Source organism: Strix uralensis, chromosome 7, assembly GCF_047716275.1.
Source record: "Strix uralensis isolate ZFMK-TIS-50842 chromosome 7, bStrUra1, whole genome shotgun sequence".
Lineage (NCBI taxonomy): Eukaryota > Metazoa > Chordata > Aves > Strigiformes > Strigidae > Strix > Strix uralensis.
In genome coordinates, this window is record NC_133978.1 from 6,212,156 (window position 1) to 6,229,325 (window position 17,170).

General features: G+C 38.9%; 1 protein-coding gene across 3 annotated transcripts in view; it reads right to left on the minus strand.

The window, feature by feature from the left end:
• MYPN (myopalladin) overlaps positions 1-17,170 on the minus strand; it is a 79,538-nt gene that overhangs the window by 15,439 nt on the left and 46,929 nt on the right. For all 3 annotated transcript variants that reach the window (XM_074874287.1, XM_074874288.1, XM_074874286.1), the window contains 4 exons: positions 16,395-16,511; positions 15,285-15,654; positions 12,600-13,187; positions 10,135-10,282 (listed from right to left, as the gene is read on the minus strand). In XM_074874287.1, coding sequence (XP_074730388.1) covers positions 10,135-10,282; positions 12,600-13,187; positions 15,285-15,654; positions 16,395-16,511 — 1,223 coding nt within the window. The remainder of the gene's footprint in view (positions 1-10,134; positions 10,283-12,599; positions 13,188-15,284; positions 15,655-16,394; positions 16,512-17,170) is intronic.

Genomic DNA, 17,170 nt, shown 5'->3' on the forward strand with positions numbered 1-17,170 from the left:
TTGTTGCTTTGTTATGGGAAGGAAATGATCTGTGGCTTGGAAGAGAAATACTTATGCAATTCCAAAAGTGTAATTCTTATATTTTAAATAGAAGTTTAGAAACTGGTGAATAGTATATAAGGACATAGCCTATCCTTAGATACATACCATTTGCTAAAAAAATCCAAGGTTCAGAAAATGTGTCTTGTCTGAAATCTTACAGAAAGTTAATTAAAGGACCAGCAAAGATCCCAAATCACTGGGACTTTACATCCCTGATTATTTAGCCATTCCATCATACTGTTGATCGTGGTCTTGACCAGTAGTTCCCAAATAGTAAGGAGCAAAGATGGAGAGGCAGCACAAAATTTTACCTGATTTCTTCTGAAGTCTTCTGATTTCTTCAGGAGACCAAGGGGACAGAAGTGGCCAAAGATTGAGAGGTTACAAAGGAGTTTTAGGGAGACAGGAGTCTGTGAGACTTGGGGGTGAAAGGAGCAAAATGTGGCAGCCTCAAAGTAAAAGAAGATGGAAATTGCCATGGTGGAATAAATGTCCTGGTAATATCTGATTTTGTAATGGTAGATGTTGTACATTGGTCTCTTCATCTAAAATATTTTTTTGGGGGTTGCTGTAAGGTCAGCTCTAGTAAAGATTAGCTATGGTAGGAAAAGCCAGGCACGTCAGAGCAGGGAGGGAAGGATTTTGATGAATGAACTCTCTTTGCTGGAAACTGAGCCCTCCTTCCACTCCTCCCTTTTTCTCTGATGCTGCAGGGCTGTTCCTTCCTCACAGCTTTGGAGCAGTGCCGATAGTTACAAGGTAGCAGGAGTGTTCACAGGGAGCTTAGATTGCTGGGTCCCCCCCTTCCAGATGCCATCCTTACCTTACAGTCTCCCTCCACTCTGACAGGGACAGTCTGCTCTCTGATACTTTCTTCAAATGTACCACTGCGAGCACAGCTTTGCCAAGCATGAGCTTTTGAGCTTGCAGGTCTGTAGAAGTGTGCGAGACGTGCACCAAGGGGTGGGAGCAGCCACTAGATGGTACCATCCTCTTTCTTAGCTGGCACTGTTCGCTTTGTGGGCTGGCCAACAGCTGGTGGTCAGCAAACAGCCTTATAAAGTTTCATCTTGTTGAGCTTTTTTTTCTTTCACACAGCATGTCTCAACAAATCACTTCAATAGATCAAATTCTAATCTCAGTTAAGCCAGCGTAAAACCAGAGATTCTCTGATTTCTGACCAACCAAAGCTATCATTTTTCCATTTAGATGAGGAGAGCTGGTCATAGTGTTCCAAGGGAAAGTTAAGCAATCAGTCTTTCACCCTTGATACTGAGAAAAGGCCAGTGTGTTTTCAGGAAGGAAGAATCAAGTAAAAATCAGAGAGTACTATGTTCTAAGAAGCAGCCATGTCAATAAAATGTACTGCAGTCGTATTTTGTTTCTAGAGTCTCCCATAAATTAAGGAATTCAACCCTAAATACTTTGGTTGCAAGCAATATACTGAAGAACATATTTGGAGTTTTGTTTTCCTTCCACTTCTTTGAGATCTTTCATGTTGTTTAGGTAGTTCTTGGCAGCAGAGAGCAAAATCTGTGGCAAAAAAATTGACCTACTGAGGAAGGATTACCATGTCTGTCCGAATTTTCCAGTAGGACCTGAAGATACTACACATAATTCTTCTAAGAATGAAATTGTTATCAGGGATTTCACATGCTATGTGGCCTTTGGAATTGTGGAGGCTAATTAAGGATTAATTAAGGTAGGGGTCATCTCTTTCCCTCCTTCCCTTTCCATCATCTAATGATTTGTCACATGAATAAAGGTCAGGGCAACATAGCAAGTATGGTACAGAGAGTCTCATTTCTGCCTGTTTAAACATGTTACTGTTTATTGTGAAACGAACCTCTCAAAAATTATGTGATTATTTTTGGATATTGGTTATATGACAGTGTAATTATAAAGCTAAATACACTTTTTTGCGTACTTGTTTCATATCATTTTTGAGCACTTTTGAGCACTGTTATTTCCTTTGCAAATATAAACCATTTTTCAAGTGTTATGTATGTTTAGAGGGCCACAGGGCTGATGGACAGAGTAGACAAAGTGACTCACAAATTGGTTTTGTTAGAAGCTAGACACAGTAAGTCTGTGAAGAACTTTTACTTGGAGAGGGTAACCCTGAACTCAGATTAGAATAAATTGAGTGGGAATGAAAAGTGTTAAGACTTCTCAGAGTCAGACAGCAATCAGAAAGCAGTAGCCTAGAAGATAAAAATTGGAAGAGGGCTTTTGCAAGAGCCAACACCTTTTAGTTTTTAAGTGCCACATAATAAAGAACGAAGGAAGAAAAAGTAGGGGCCTGCATCTTCTCTCGCATCCAAAACTGTTCAATCTGCATTACCTGGAAGTCAGCAGACCAGTTAGGTACTGCCCTGTGAACTTTACCAACAGTTAACGTCATTCTTTTATGGCAGTGCATAAATCTGCCACTGGACTATCTTAGTTGTATACAGTCTTCAACTTTATTGAGCTATATGCACATTTCATTTGACTTAAAAGGCATGCATGTGATTGCTTTTTTCAGAATGATGTAACTAATCTCTATATCAAATTTTTCTTTAGTTCTGATGTCTGCGTCAAAAGCAGTGTGCTGGTTTTGTCTGGGATAGAGTTAATTTTCTTCATAGTAGCTACTATGGGGCTATGTTTTGGATCTGGGCGGAAAACAGTGTTGATGGTACAGGGATGTTTTCGTTATTGCTGAGCAGTGCTTACACAGAGCCAAGGCCTTTTCTGCTCCTCACCCCACCCCACCAGTGAGGAGGCTGGGGGTGCACAAGAAGTTGGGAGGGGGCACAGCCGGGACAGCTGACCCCAACTGACCCAAGGGATGTCCCAGACCATATGACATCATGCTCAGCATATAAAGCTGGGGAAGAAGGAGGAAGGGGGGGACGTTCGGAGTGATGGCGTTTGTCTTCCCAAGTGACCGTCCTGGCTTTCCTGGGGATGGCTGAGCACCTGCCTGCTGATGGGAAGGGCTGAATGGATTCCTTGTTTTGCTCTGCTTGTGCATGTGGTTTTTGCTTTACCTATTAAACTGTCTTTATATCGACCCATGAGTATTCTCACTTTTACCCTTCTGATTCTCTCCCCCATCCCAGCTGGAGGGGGAGTGAGTGAGTGGCTGTGTGGGGCTTAGTTGCCGGCTGGGGTTAAACCACAACAAGCAGGTTTTGGAAATGAAAATTTCTAATGGCAAGAATAATGTTTCAAATTAAAAACGCAGTGTTGTACTTTTAATACATCCTCAACGGTATGGGTGAAGATTGGGGAATCATTGCTTGGTCCCTGAAGTGAATTTTTCATCATACGGTGTTCTCTAGCAGAGGGAATTAATGGGGCTAGGAAGGCATTACCATTACACTTTCAAGGCATCATGTTAATGAGTAAGGTGTTGACTCCAGAACAAAATGCTACAAAGTGGAGTTAAAATGCAATGAAATACTTCTTGCTAATGGGAGAGTCCAGTATTGTGTATAGATAGTTGAGTTGAGTCAGCAGTTTTTCATACTGATTTTTTTTTTTTTCAGATTCATTGCTGTCCAAAAGAAGTCGTGATATGTAATAAGAAATTAATAGTGTAGGGTTGCTGTAGCCATGATGGCCTACAGATGAAACCAAACAATGCTGATAGAGACAATTAACATCTTTTATTTCCTCTACTCCAAAGGTACAAGTTTGTCTTAAGTTGTCTAACCGACTAACATAAATTAAACTTAGAGCAATTATCAAACTGTAATTAACCTAATGTTTCTTGCCTTTGTTTTAAAACTGAAAAAGTTTTATGTGAACACAGTGTATAATTTTTTTCCTGACTGATGTGCTGAAGATATTAACTTCTTAAAAAATTTACTTCATTAAGAAATATGGGGAGTTCTTCCTTTTCATATGTCTGCTTGCAGAAGAAAATATGATAAAGGAATGCATTTCACGGGGCCACTTCTTTGAAGTTAATCATGAACAGGTTTTCTCTCACATTTCTTGAGTGAATAGGACTCTGGATGTATGTGCACATACAAAAAAGTATAAAATAAAAGTAGGAGTTTGTCAGAACAAATGCATATTGCTGCACTATCAATACTGGTGGCTGCTTCTCTGCCCATGGAAGCTACAAGAGTCATTTTGTTTCCATGCAAACACTACAGTCTCTGGCTAGGAACCGTGCAGGCTGACTGCATGTGTTTGGGCTGGTCATTTTAATGAGTCATGTTCAAAAATACATTTTGAGTTAGAAAATACTGACGTTAGGGTTCCCACAGCCCCATAGTGTTGCCTGTGTGTTGTTCTCATACCTGAGTCTTTGTCTTTCTAAATGTGTTGTTTAGTGTGCATATATATGTATAAATTGACACACAAACCAACAAGACTAAGTTAACATTGCTGTGAAAATACCAACAAACACCAACGTACATATACTGAAGGTGTTATACCAAACTTCTTATAAAGAACAGGAATCTCTGAAATAAATGGAAATACACAGCTGTATAGAGAATATAATCTTGGAGTTTTTTGCTTGTTTGGGAGATTTTCTTCTAGGATCAGTAAGAACAGAAAATAGTTGTTAATATGGCTTTCTGAAGAACTGCTTTTATCACGTAAGCCATAAAACTATTTCTGAACGTTATTACATAAGTGGAGTAGGACAAAGTGTTTGTGGTTGTGGTTCAGACAAGTATTTCATAAAGCATCACACAAAGAACAAGTCAATGGGTACAATGTTAAAACTAGGCTTCAGTTCAGCATACTGAGGAGACTAAGGGAAAGAGTATAAAGGTTCAAGCTCTGGTTTGGGGTCAAAAATGTAGGGTTCCAGCTGCTTTTTGGCAACTTTCCTGGAACATGAAAATTTTACAGACAGGGATTCACACACTTGTTTAATATAGTATCCAGATATTTAAAATTGTGCCTTCTCCCAGCTAGAAAACTGTGAAATTCAAGCTCTTATCTAGAGGTGTAAATTTGCTGTACAAATTATAATATATATAGTACATATATATTATAATTGTATATAATTATCTATATCTCTATGTGCTGAGTGGACTGCAACTTTTGAAACCTGGATATTTCACTTATATGCCTTAGGAAAAAGGGAGTAGGCAGTGGTGGTTGCATTAATATTTTCAGGGTATAGCTAGAAGGGTAAAAGACTTAAAACTGGCCAGAGGAAAGTCAGGAAATGTGCTGGTGAATATGTGTCTTAAGCAGTTCTGATCCATTTTTCTCTAGTCATTAGTAGCACCTTGTAAGTGAGCTGCACAGCATTATTGCCACAGAGACGTGTAGCGTATTCAGCATATGATTTGACAACGTAGCTGAACCAGTTTAGCTGCCAGCTTGTGCTAGCAGCAGCATTCCCCCGCTTCCCTCCCTGCTCATATTCATATGCTCCCACACGTCCCTCCTGCCATCACTGGCGGTCATCCAATCCCACAGTGACCTATTCTGCAGGAGTGAGCTAGAAGAAAGTTAACTCAAAAGGGAAAAAAAAAGAAGCCAGATAAGTTCTGGTTGAAATCTGGGGCAGATGGAGAAGCGAAATGCAACTTCTCTTCTGGGGAGTTGCTAGCCTCTGCACTGCCTTGGCAATATTGTTGTAGGGTGCTGCTGAATGGTTGTAATTTGAGCAGTGTGGCAGACAAAATCTTCTCTCAATGCAAGTATTGTTGAAGGTATGGATTCACATCATTTTGTCTCATTGTGGCGCCATCATCATCATTTTTTGAGCACCTGACAGCAAGGCACCCTTCAGGGCAGGGCTATTACCTACATTTTACATATGAGAAATTGAGGCCTAAAGAACCCAGGTGACTCATTAAGGTAACATAGAAAGTCTGTGACAGCACAGAGAGTTGGATCATGATCTCCTAGATCCTGAGTCAAGCAATCGAGCTCCTGGCCATTCTGCTACCTGTGAACCTTTTTGGCAAATAAGGGAATTGATAGACTGTAGTAATTTCTGTAGGTTTCTAAGCACCTTTGAGTGTGAATATGAGTTCTAAAATCCTGCACCTGTTGAAGTTAAAACCTATCTTGCTTTTAGTAGAATTCAGATTTTAGTGGAAATACATGCTAACAGTTAGTAGAAGCTTTTTGTATCAAAATAATCGGATGTTAGCATAGTAACCCGTGTAAATTACCACAAACAGAAAGGCTAGAGGAACCTTATTTGAATGTTGATTCTCATACACTGTATAAAATCATAATTCTGTTTGCCAGTCATTGCCAACTCCAGACAAATTTCCCAATGTAATCCCGGTACTAGATTGGCTTTTTTGGCAGAGTTATTCTAAATCCAGTTAACAGTTTATCTAAGAAACTGGCATATATTGCATCTCGGTGTCTGTTTCCAAGCTGGAACACTCCATGGCTTCAAAGTCTAATCTAGGCTAATCTGACTGAAATCTTCTGTTTCGTTTGGATTCTCTTTCCTTCCCTCCCTGCCCCCACTCCTCTCAGTGGTGGGAATCAAAAAAACAACAGATCCAACATGAATACTTTTCTTCACTTATCATGTCCCATGAAGAGGTATCACTGAAGCAACTTATTTCTTGCAGATGAATTATGTTGGGCAGTCTCACACGTATTTTTGTTTCTACATGACATATTCTAACTGAATATTACCAAGTTATTTTACTTGTAAGGAAAATAAAAGGCCCAATGGACTAGACTGACAGATTTTGGGAAGTGTAGATAACACTGGCTGTGCTGTCCTTTCATCAAATGGTGCAGTAGCCCAGACGCTCACTGGGGTTATGAGATTGGATGCTTTGTCTCACAGGATTTCAACCTCAGACTCCAAGAGGAGGCTCTGAGCTGCATGCTAATAAAACATTATGGGGCTTGTGATAAGTGGACAAGGAAGTTCTTTGTCCTTCTCGTTCTTTCACTTTGCAGAAATACTGAAACATCCACCACAGCAAGGACAAGAATCCAGGTGTTTGTCCTGGTCCCTAGGCAGGAGAGTCATTCTCTTTTTCTCTCTCTGTCTTTCTCAGTCTGTCTCTGTTTCTTTTCTCCAAAACAAACAGCTTCCTCAAACAACCCTAACCATTAAGCTGAAATGCTCTCTGAAATGTCCTGCTAAAGGAGGGCCTGTTCCACACTGCCTGAAAGTGTTAAATTTTATTCATTGAGCCGGAGAAAGTGGGAGAAAGGCTCAGGTCTCCTATTATGGGAGCTGTTTTGAAAGGTGGAATTTCCAGATTTTTATCCTGCTGATAAAGAATGCTTAATTATTTGTGCAACCTGGGACAGCACCAACAGTACCCATACCCACCAGCAAGAAGTTAGGTTGTCCTTATGGGAGTTAAGAGTTACAAATTCTACTGTCTTCAGGCCAAGGAAGAAACTGAGTTAAGTCTCCTGTATCCTGGGATTTGCCCTAACCTCTTCCTGCAATTGCGTAAAGCTAATCCTCATTTAGTGTATCTTCTGTTTGAAAAAACTGAGCCAATCTGACTGAAGACGTTTGGTATAACTGAACCACGTTTTTTTCAACACTTCTAATTGTGATGAAATTTCACCTGGCAATGTAGCATACTACCATCTGCATAAATGACAGGTATGGTGCTTTTTTCTGGTAAAAATGACAGCTTGTTATTGTATGTACTTGATCAAAGTGGCAGCTAGAATCTTAGCAAAATCATATTTGTATTTCTGTCAGCACCACATGATTATCGTAGCTGTAGAAGACCAGAGACTAATCTGTTCTGTCTCATGCAACATCAGCAAAATTACCAACTATGTTCTGATTCTGGATTTCTTTATTGTTGGTGATGAATGATGCACTGGATGAAACAGAAGGAGTACATCTGGATTACTAGATATCATGCTGAGCGCATAATGCTGACGCTTAGGAAAATCTTGAGTTGTAAGCTAAACACTTTTCATATGGAAGTCAGTGATAGATAATAAATAGAGCACCAGAATGTAAATCACTTGTGTTCATTACTGCACTTTATATAGTAATATAAGACAATACTAGTACTTTAAGGCACAGACTTGTCATCTGCAGCTCTCATTCTGGATGATCCCTACATGCTCTGCAGATACTGTAAATGAGACCAAATGCTGCTATTGAAATAGGGGGTTACAATACAATTCCCTAAATAAAAATATGCTATAGGACACATTTTATGAGAAGGAATTTCTAAAATAGCATGTAAAAAATACAAGGAAGCCAACACTTTGAGATTCTTATTGGATGCTGTACTCCATTCATTATGCAGTGATCTCTCACACAGAGGAGAGTTGCATTCGTATTTATGAGAAAGTGAATAAGAAGCCCTTCCCTACCATTCTAATAATCAATTTAATGCATATGTATATATATGATATATATAGGATGAAAATGTTTCCTTTTTAATTCTGTGTTAACTACAAGAGGAAAAAACAGGACAAAATCTGTGGGTGTGAATCCAGCACTCCAACATACTATTCTCATGATGTTGATTGTTCTATAAATGGCAAAGCAATAGGAATTTTGGAAAATACTATGCATCCTCTCATCCCTTTAAATAATCACTGCTTTCACTGAGGAGAAAACTCAGACTTGAATTTGCTGGAGTCAGTCTGAGCAGTGGTTTTCCTGGATGTGGAAGAATAAAATCAGAAGTGATTAAACGTGGGAACTGAAGGGAAAATGAGGGAACTTTTACTGAGGAATCCTAAAATTGCTTTCTGGTTCATTACCATTGGCATTCTAATTACCGTAACAATTAGAGAAGTGCCAGCTTTGAAGTTTTTCAGTGTATGCGGGATTTAGGAATCAAGATTTTGGTTTGGGCTCATACAGAATAGCAAATAAGTGTATAAATAACTTTTGCTGTCAGCAGATAACTTTGACACTTGTAGTGATCATTGTTTCTAAAGGGGTTATCATGCAGTTAACTCGAAAGACTGATTGGTATTTCACAGTAGCTCTCTAAATAATTTGTCTTACTACCATAGCAAGTACAAACTGTAACACTTGTGATTCATCTGCAAAACATACGGCTTGCCAGTTGTTTTACTCAAAGTGCTTTGGCAGCGTGATCTATCAGAAAGAAAGGTCAACAGCAAAATTAAAAAAACAGGGATTACATAGCAGTTGTCCACAGAGGGTAATTTGCTCCAGAGACTCCATGGGTTTTTGCTTATCTTTGCATGTTCTCTGTCAGAAGGGCTAACAGACGTTGTGAAAAGTTCCCTTGTTGACGACAGATCAGGGTAAACCATTATTTGCTGCGTTAAGCCTGAGCTGGCGGGACAGCTATGGAGGGCTCTGTGGCCAAGGTGAGAGTAGCATAACCTACAGACAGAACAGCTATCTAGCAGTCCTTAGTGTGACCTACTGTTACTCAAGGGTGGTTGAACCTGTTTTACAGTGATTTCAACCTCAAAGTATGATTTCATTTTTTATTTCTTCTTTAATTTCATAGACACTGCCCAGATCTGATTCATTTATTGATTCCAGTTAAGAATGAACTGATTTTAGTTCCTTAAACTTTGTGAAAGGCTTGTTATTTTGCTAAACTCTAATAATGCTAGGCCTAAAGTTCAGTGTATGCCAGTAACAGCTACCAAAAACTTTGTTAAGTTCCCAACAAGTCCCTGTCAATTCATTTAAGTCAGGAGATTTGGAAAAATAGGTTTAATGCTAAAAATTGAATACCGCATTTTAGTTCAACTGAAGTAAAACCAGAAACCTTTTCTTAAACAGTTTGATTACTTTACTGCTTAATTTGTCTTAAAAATATACAGTGTATATGTGCAATGAGTTGAGCAACTTGTAAAGTGAAAAAATGAAATTCAGCGTACAGAAGCTCCCATGAAAAGAAAAAGGTTTTACATTCCTACCGGTCTCTAATAGAGATGATCAAAAATTAAAAATGCTACTCAGTCACAAAGTAAACCCTCTACAGCTGCATGCCCTCATACTTCCTATTTAAAGCTTCAGTTTGCTATTCCAAACCAGTACTTACCACAACAGCTCACTCCACAAAGTAGTGTAGCAGCTCAACCACACAAACGCCTTTTGTTCCACAAGCCATAATATATGTCTTGTTCATGAGTGAAATTTATTTTAATAACACTTGATTTTCTTACCTGCTGACTACTTTGTTGATTAACATCCCCTCTGAAATGCAGTTTTCTTTCCAGGTCTTTTACAAGTGCAGCTTTACTTTCCCGAATAGAATCATCTGTTGCTAACAGCAGAGGCTTCAGATTTTTCTTTGTTAATCTCTGGGTCGGGCTATTAAAAGAAAATTCTGATACTAACATGTAGCAACCAGTATATATATTTTTTTGTCATCTGTGTGATATGGTATGTTACACTTCACTTGTCTGGAGGAACCTATTATTTATTTATGTAGAAGCCAAAGCACAATATGGGATTTGATTTTTTTGGTACTATTTTAATGGTGCATCCCATTCCCATGCCACCAGGAATTACGGACACACATCTTAAAGAGAACAAACATTATAATAAGCATCTAAGTCCCATTTGTATTTATCCTGGAATAATGATGTCACAATGAATGCTGAAGAAATGTGTATAGGTGTTACCACAGGTACACAATTTGTACATGTTACCTATATCAGGTAATAATTTAAAACTTAATACAATTTCTCACTGATCTTTATCTCACATCTTCATTAATAATTTACTCTTTCCATGAACTTTTACTTCTTTCATTTCTCTCACCCTTTTATGACACTTAACATCAACAGTTCTTTTAATTTTTATTTTATAGATGCAGCCTGGTTTATTTTAGTAAGGTCTGAAAATAGTTAAATTCTTAAATAAGATGTTGGGAGGCTGTGAGAGTGCACTGCTGAAGCACAGCAGCAGCACACTACTAGAGAGTGTGCAACGTTCTAGTAGTTTACCAGGAGCTGGGATCTTAATAGCAGGGGGTCTAGGTAAAAGGCATAACTGATGATTGCTGTGCAAGATATCTTCCTTTTGTTCTGCAGACCTGGTGATCTCTCACTGTTTTTGTAACCAGAATTATTATAACTGATAATGCCAAAAAAGGAAGCTGAAACTTCAATAGATATTCACAGGTTAGCACAGGAATTGTTCAGGTTCCTTCCTGATCTTTTGTGCCCTCACTTGACTCTCTCCCATGTAGACATCTAGATTTGAATCTCAGCACGATGAGTTCTAGTTATGTGGGGATTCAGATCTGGGCTGGGACCCAGGAGAGGTGAAATGAAGAAAACAATATTTAACTACTCTACCTGGGAGGCATATTGTAAGGATTTATTTGGTAATGCCTGTACAGCAGTTAGAAGAAGTAAAGCACTTTGCAAGGGTTAAGTGTCATTAATGCAAAGAGAATAGTGCTTGAGCACTTGTGCACAGGCTCAGAAGGGGAGTGGATGAATAGTTGCAGTTGATTTTTACTTGCAGTTGCAATGTTGTGAAAGCAGGCCGAAGGCTTGAGCTGGGTATAGTTAAAACCTTCACCATGATCCTTATAACTTTGTTATGTATGGCTGCCCATCATGCCAGGGCCATGAAGGCTTCCAGGCATGTGGCACAGGGTGAGGGCAACTATGTGGCTGTGCTGGGCAACTAGGAAGTCTGTGAGTAGAAGTAATGGTTTGAAGGCAGGATTTCCTGGCACAGAGAGTGGTGAATGTTACATATACAGGGACACTTTTTTCTGTTATAATTACAGATTGGTTGATGTAGTATCGGCAGGATAGTTAGGAGATTGTGACTTACTGATGGCTATCACTACCTGGAAGTGTACCATTGGTAAAAGGGGGAAATTTTCCTTCCTTGTTCAGAATTTGGAGTTCTATGGTTAAAAAGTTGTATCAATCTACTGGTGCTAGCTGTGCTAACACAGGGTTCACTTAGTCCACAAAAGGGATATTAATTTCAACTCTACTAGTAAAGAAGGAACTCTTAAGGCTGCAGTCTTTCTGGTACATCGTCATCCTTATTTGCTTCTATGGTAGTAGCCATTTTGCCACAGAAATCATGCTGACTGTCAATTAAAATATTTATGTGCAAACCATTAACTGTCCTGAGATTTTCTGACTTTAAATATACAAAGTATTGCAACCAGAAAAATACCTTTATAGTAAGTTATTTCTTGGATTTATCTGAACTAAGAAATAACTTACATTGAGGTACCTTTTAAAACTACTCGTTGCTTAAAATAGGTAAGAATGTTTTTATAGCCCATGTAGGCAAATGGTCTTAGAGTGACTTATCCTGCAAGTTCATGAAATCTCCTTTCTCCTACCAGAAGTCTTATGAATCTCTGAGCCCCCAAAGTCTTGTATATATCTGTTTACAAAATCACATCTCTGTCTTGAATTTATCTTACCCTTGATGTATCTTATTATAGAAGCTACTATCCCTTCCTTTCTTAATGGAGTGTAAAGGTTAGATGAAATGACCAGGATGTATGAATAACTCGCTTTTCTATTTTATGAATGACTTGCATTTCAGTAAACTCCCCACTGAACCCTTGAACAGAAATACTTCTTAGTTTCCTTTATGAGTATTTCTTGTCCCTGTTTCTGCGCATATGGTTTATGCTACTTACGTGGCTGGTGTACTTCTGGGCAGTCCCATAACATTGGTTGATGGCACAGTAGGAAGTGAAGGAAGAACAGCACTAAGGAAAGCTACTGGATTCTGAATCCGGCCAGTTGGGGAGAGAGGAGCAGGAGTCACATTCTGCGGCTGAAACTGTTTTGCGCTAGATGTAGAGAGCGTTAATGGAGGCACCACGGATTCTTTAGGGCTTGGTAGAGACTGTTCACTTTTGCTTGTATACCCTCCTGAAGACCTTGATTGAGCAGGTGGAGGATTTCCTGTGAAATTTTCCTTGTTATTTGTTCTTTGAGTTCCTTGAGGCACATTGCTGAATGTTGTAACTGAGGAGCTAGAAGAGGAGCTGGTAGGCGGCGTGGTTTGTGATGGTAGGAACTGCTTAGGTCGGGTATAGCTGAATGCTTGTGAAGCAGAGGCTTTGCTTTGTTTGTACGTAGTTGAGGTGGACTGTTGATGGAGTGAAGTAGCAGAATTCAGTAACACTGTGTTGAATGATGACTCTCTTGTAGGTGTCTGATGCACCTGCTGTTGTTCAAGCAAGACCTGGTTGTGGAGCTGTTTTAACTGGGTCTGATCGCTGCATATAAAACAAAGATGAGCAGAATTGGTCATGAGCCCTGAATGTGCTGGCTGACTACATTTCCATATGTGAACTGTGAGAGAAAAATTCTGTGTCCTGTGGTACAGTAAGAGGTAGGGGAAACAAGAGGTAGGGGAAACTGCTACATGACATATTCTCTAACATTATGAGAAGAGCATAATATTAGTTTGCTACTAAAATAAACTTTTCCTTCCTCTCCCCTTCTTTGGCTGAGGCACAAACGCTTTGTGTCTGAAAACTGGCTGAAGATGATTCGTACATTTTAACACATGAAATATAAATATAAATCTTACTTAAAGATATTTAAGGGATAGCATTGTCAAATTCTGCTCCATGTCACCTTAGTACCTCTCTGCTTGTGTAACTTAGAGTAGGATTTTGTTTATTGGATTTCAAATGAGCATTTGTAAGCCAGATTGCAGTTATTTAGCTCCCATTAAAGTGGGTTCTGAAACCAGCATTTTGGCTAAAAAAGCGTTGTAATAATCCACCAAAAGAGATATTAGCGATGTAGTTTAGGTGGTGTTGACATTGGTGACAGGCAGGAGTGCATAATTCAGAGAGGACTTGCATTTCATGCAGTTGCTGCTTCCTAGATGCTATCTACTGTGTATGTCTTCAGGACTTTTTTACTTTTCAATTAAGAAAAATTATTTTGCCTTGTCAGTGGTTTATTTAGTTATTATATATATGGAAATACAGCACATGGAAAACAGGCTGTCTTTTCCCCTTCCAAAAACAAAAAGGACATAGAGGATATGGAAAAAGATCAAGTACTAAATTGTTGAGTATTAAATAACTATTGTTAGAAAGGGAAAAATGTAGTAGAGACCAACCACAACTGGTACTGACAAACCAAATATATGAAGTCAACAAAACTTTTTATTTAACAGACCTATTGTTTCTATAATGTACTAAACAAAAATCACATTACAGGTAGATAAAGATAGCAATTTCAAGCCTTCAGAAAGCAGAATGATAGAGAGTTAGAAGTTGTGCTATCCTGATTTTTTGTCCTTTCTATATACATCTGCATAATAATGCGCTCTGTTACAGTTGAGAGAAGTTCTCAACTTCTGGGGGTTGAGAGAAGTTCAAAGTTCTGCTTTATGCAAGCACTGGGCAACTTAAATACTGCTTCTGCTGCCCCCTGGAACACACTATAGCTGTGAAAGTAAATAGGGCTGTGAATATGGGCTTAACAAATTAAAAAAACACTGCTCCAAGTTCTTCCTCTGCTACATGGTATGTAAGTTCTGTCTTCTCACTTGTAATGTTTATGCTATGAAATTACATCCCTGCTTAAGAGTACCAATATAAAGTCCTTCCTGAGCCTTTAGTTAAAGCTTCTGCCTATTTAAGAAATGAAATGAAGGACTCTGCATGCTTTTTGTTAAACTAGATTTGGGAGGTTTCAAAAATGCTGAAAAGATATTTCTTAATGAACTGCATTGTGAATTCCATAAATTGTCCTCTAAGAAAACTACACTAATTTTTAAAATTTCCCCTTGAGCTCACAGTGCACTAATCATGCAGGTGCTTTTTAGTTCAAGTGGTTTCACATTATCAAACATTTCCAAGTATTTTATCTGTTTTAGGAGGAGATTATGTTTGTGAGACATAAAAGTCATGAGGCATGGCCTTTGGGACTGCAGTTGCTAGCTAGTTGCTAGCCCATACTGTGTATAAGACTAAATATGTCTGGTTTTGGCAAAATTGCATACTCAGAATTGAGGGAGATATATCTGCAGAACCTGCTTTTATTTTGCCTGCATAAAAGCAGTGTTGTTCAACTTTGTTTGCAGCGGAAATTACTGTGGAATTAAATAAAATTTCAAAGGGAAAACACTTGCCTTTTAAAATTGGAGAACACTTTTCCCAAGAAAGATATACAGAAAAAAAATCTAGCTCTGTAGGATATGTTTTCTAAGAGTATGGTTAATTAGGCCAGCACCACGTGATGCTGGCTGTGTTCTGTGTTTGAGTTTTTTGCTCTAGTGCAATAGTGTTCTGGTCTATGAATACTAAATACTATCAGTGATGCTTCTGAGACTTAGAATCCCTTTTACTTACAGCTTTGGTTTAGCCAGTACTGGGGGGGGTTCCTTGGATGGCGATGTAGGCTCTGGTATTTTCATTGGCTGTCCATTTATCCTCTCTTGGAAGTAGTTGGGTCTGATTTGGTTTGTAGTGCCAGGTCCATCCTCTGATGATGATTCACTTCCTTTATCATCTTCAGGCAGCTTGAAGTGCACACGGAGACCTATCTTGGAACTTGATCTGGGTTCATTGTGGTTCACAAGGACACCTTCAAGTTTAGGTTTGGGGGTTTGATTTACAACATGATGGGAAGGAGTACGTGGAGGAGGTTGATTTTCAGCAGCAATTAAGTTGATTGAGCTCATTGTGTGAAGGGTAGCAGCATTACTACTGTCTTCAGATGCTGAAATAACAAATATCAAACTTTTGATGATATATAAATACCATAAATTATAGTGAAATGAAATCACAAAAGTTAGAGTTGGAAAAACTCACTCTGATGTCCTTCTAGCTGTTGGACTGAGTTGTTTGACCTCATTTGTTTAACAACAAATTCCCTTATCAAAGGAATATAGTAAAGGCAGGGGATAAAGAGACAGTTCTAGTTTGGAAGATCCAGCAATGGTCTTCATCCATGTCCCCTGTGAATTCCACTCGCATCTTCGAAATATAAACTTTCTTTTCAGAGACTTCTCTAACTTTTTACTTATGAAGAACACTGCCAGAACTGGAGCTGAATTGGAGTCAACAATGCACTATGCTTTTATGTTCTATACTTTGCTCACCTAACTGCTTAGCACCTTGGCAGCATAAATCATGTAGGCAGTATGAAAGAATCTCTTTTGAGGTTTCCTCCTTTGGGCTCTGCACCAATGGGTTATTGAAACAGCAAACTAGACAGTTCATAGAGATTCCAAAAATGGCTATTGCCCGACTCTTGAGGTCAGCAAGAGCTGTGCTTTTGGAAGGGCTCTTTGGGATTCATTCCCTAATGTTCCTTGTCCCTTCACATTTCTAACTGGGGAAGGACACTTTGAAAAGGCATAGCAATCTGTATGTTCAATAAGCAGCCTGGGCTGCACAATGCAGCAACCTGCTCTGCTTCCATTTACTAGCAAACAAAGGACTAAAACAAACTCTTACCTTTCACAGTTAGATGAGCTATACTAGATACTGTGCCATATTTATTGCTTGCAGTACAGGTGAAAGTGCCAGAATCTTCTGAAAATACTTCAGCAATAACGAGAGTACAAATTTCCTCTGCAAAGCATCAGAGCAGTATTATTACTTGAAGTGAACATGCATTGAACAAACACACAAAGCCTTGACTACCCTCGGGGACATTTCCTTGAGGTTTTCCACCTTGCTCAGTTTGATTTTAGTTTCATCAGTATTATCAATTTTGGCAGTCTTTGTGTGCATGCAGCTGTTATCAGCATTGTCTGCAGCAGCTGGTACCCTCTGTGCTCCAGCATGCCCAAGGAAACTGAAGAACAGGTGTCAGCAGTGTCTGGAAAACATTAGAAAATGTTTTCCTAATCACATGAAGTACAGACTTCCTCTCTGAAGAACTTTAAATTTAATTTGGAGAAATATAGTGTACTCTATACTCACAACTCACTAAAATATATGTAGTTTTATCCCTCTACAGATTGGAAGATTAGTTATAATTAACTGGGAACCCTTCAAGTGGAGTCACTCTATTAGGTGAAGAAATACCAAACACATACATATAGGCTGGCGTTTTCCAAACGTACCAGTGCAGATTTGCAGATAGAGGGGATTGTGCTAATTGTGCTTAGAGAAAGTTGCCTTTTCACTTCTTTGTGAAGAAGACTAATGGGCACCAGAAATGTGCTAGCAAAATTGTACTAGCAAAAATGAACTTCTGTCTTAAAAAGTCAATCTGGGGTTATGAC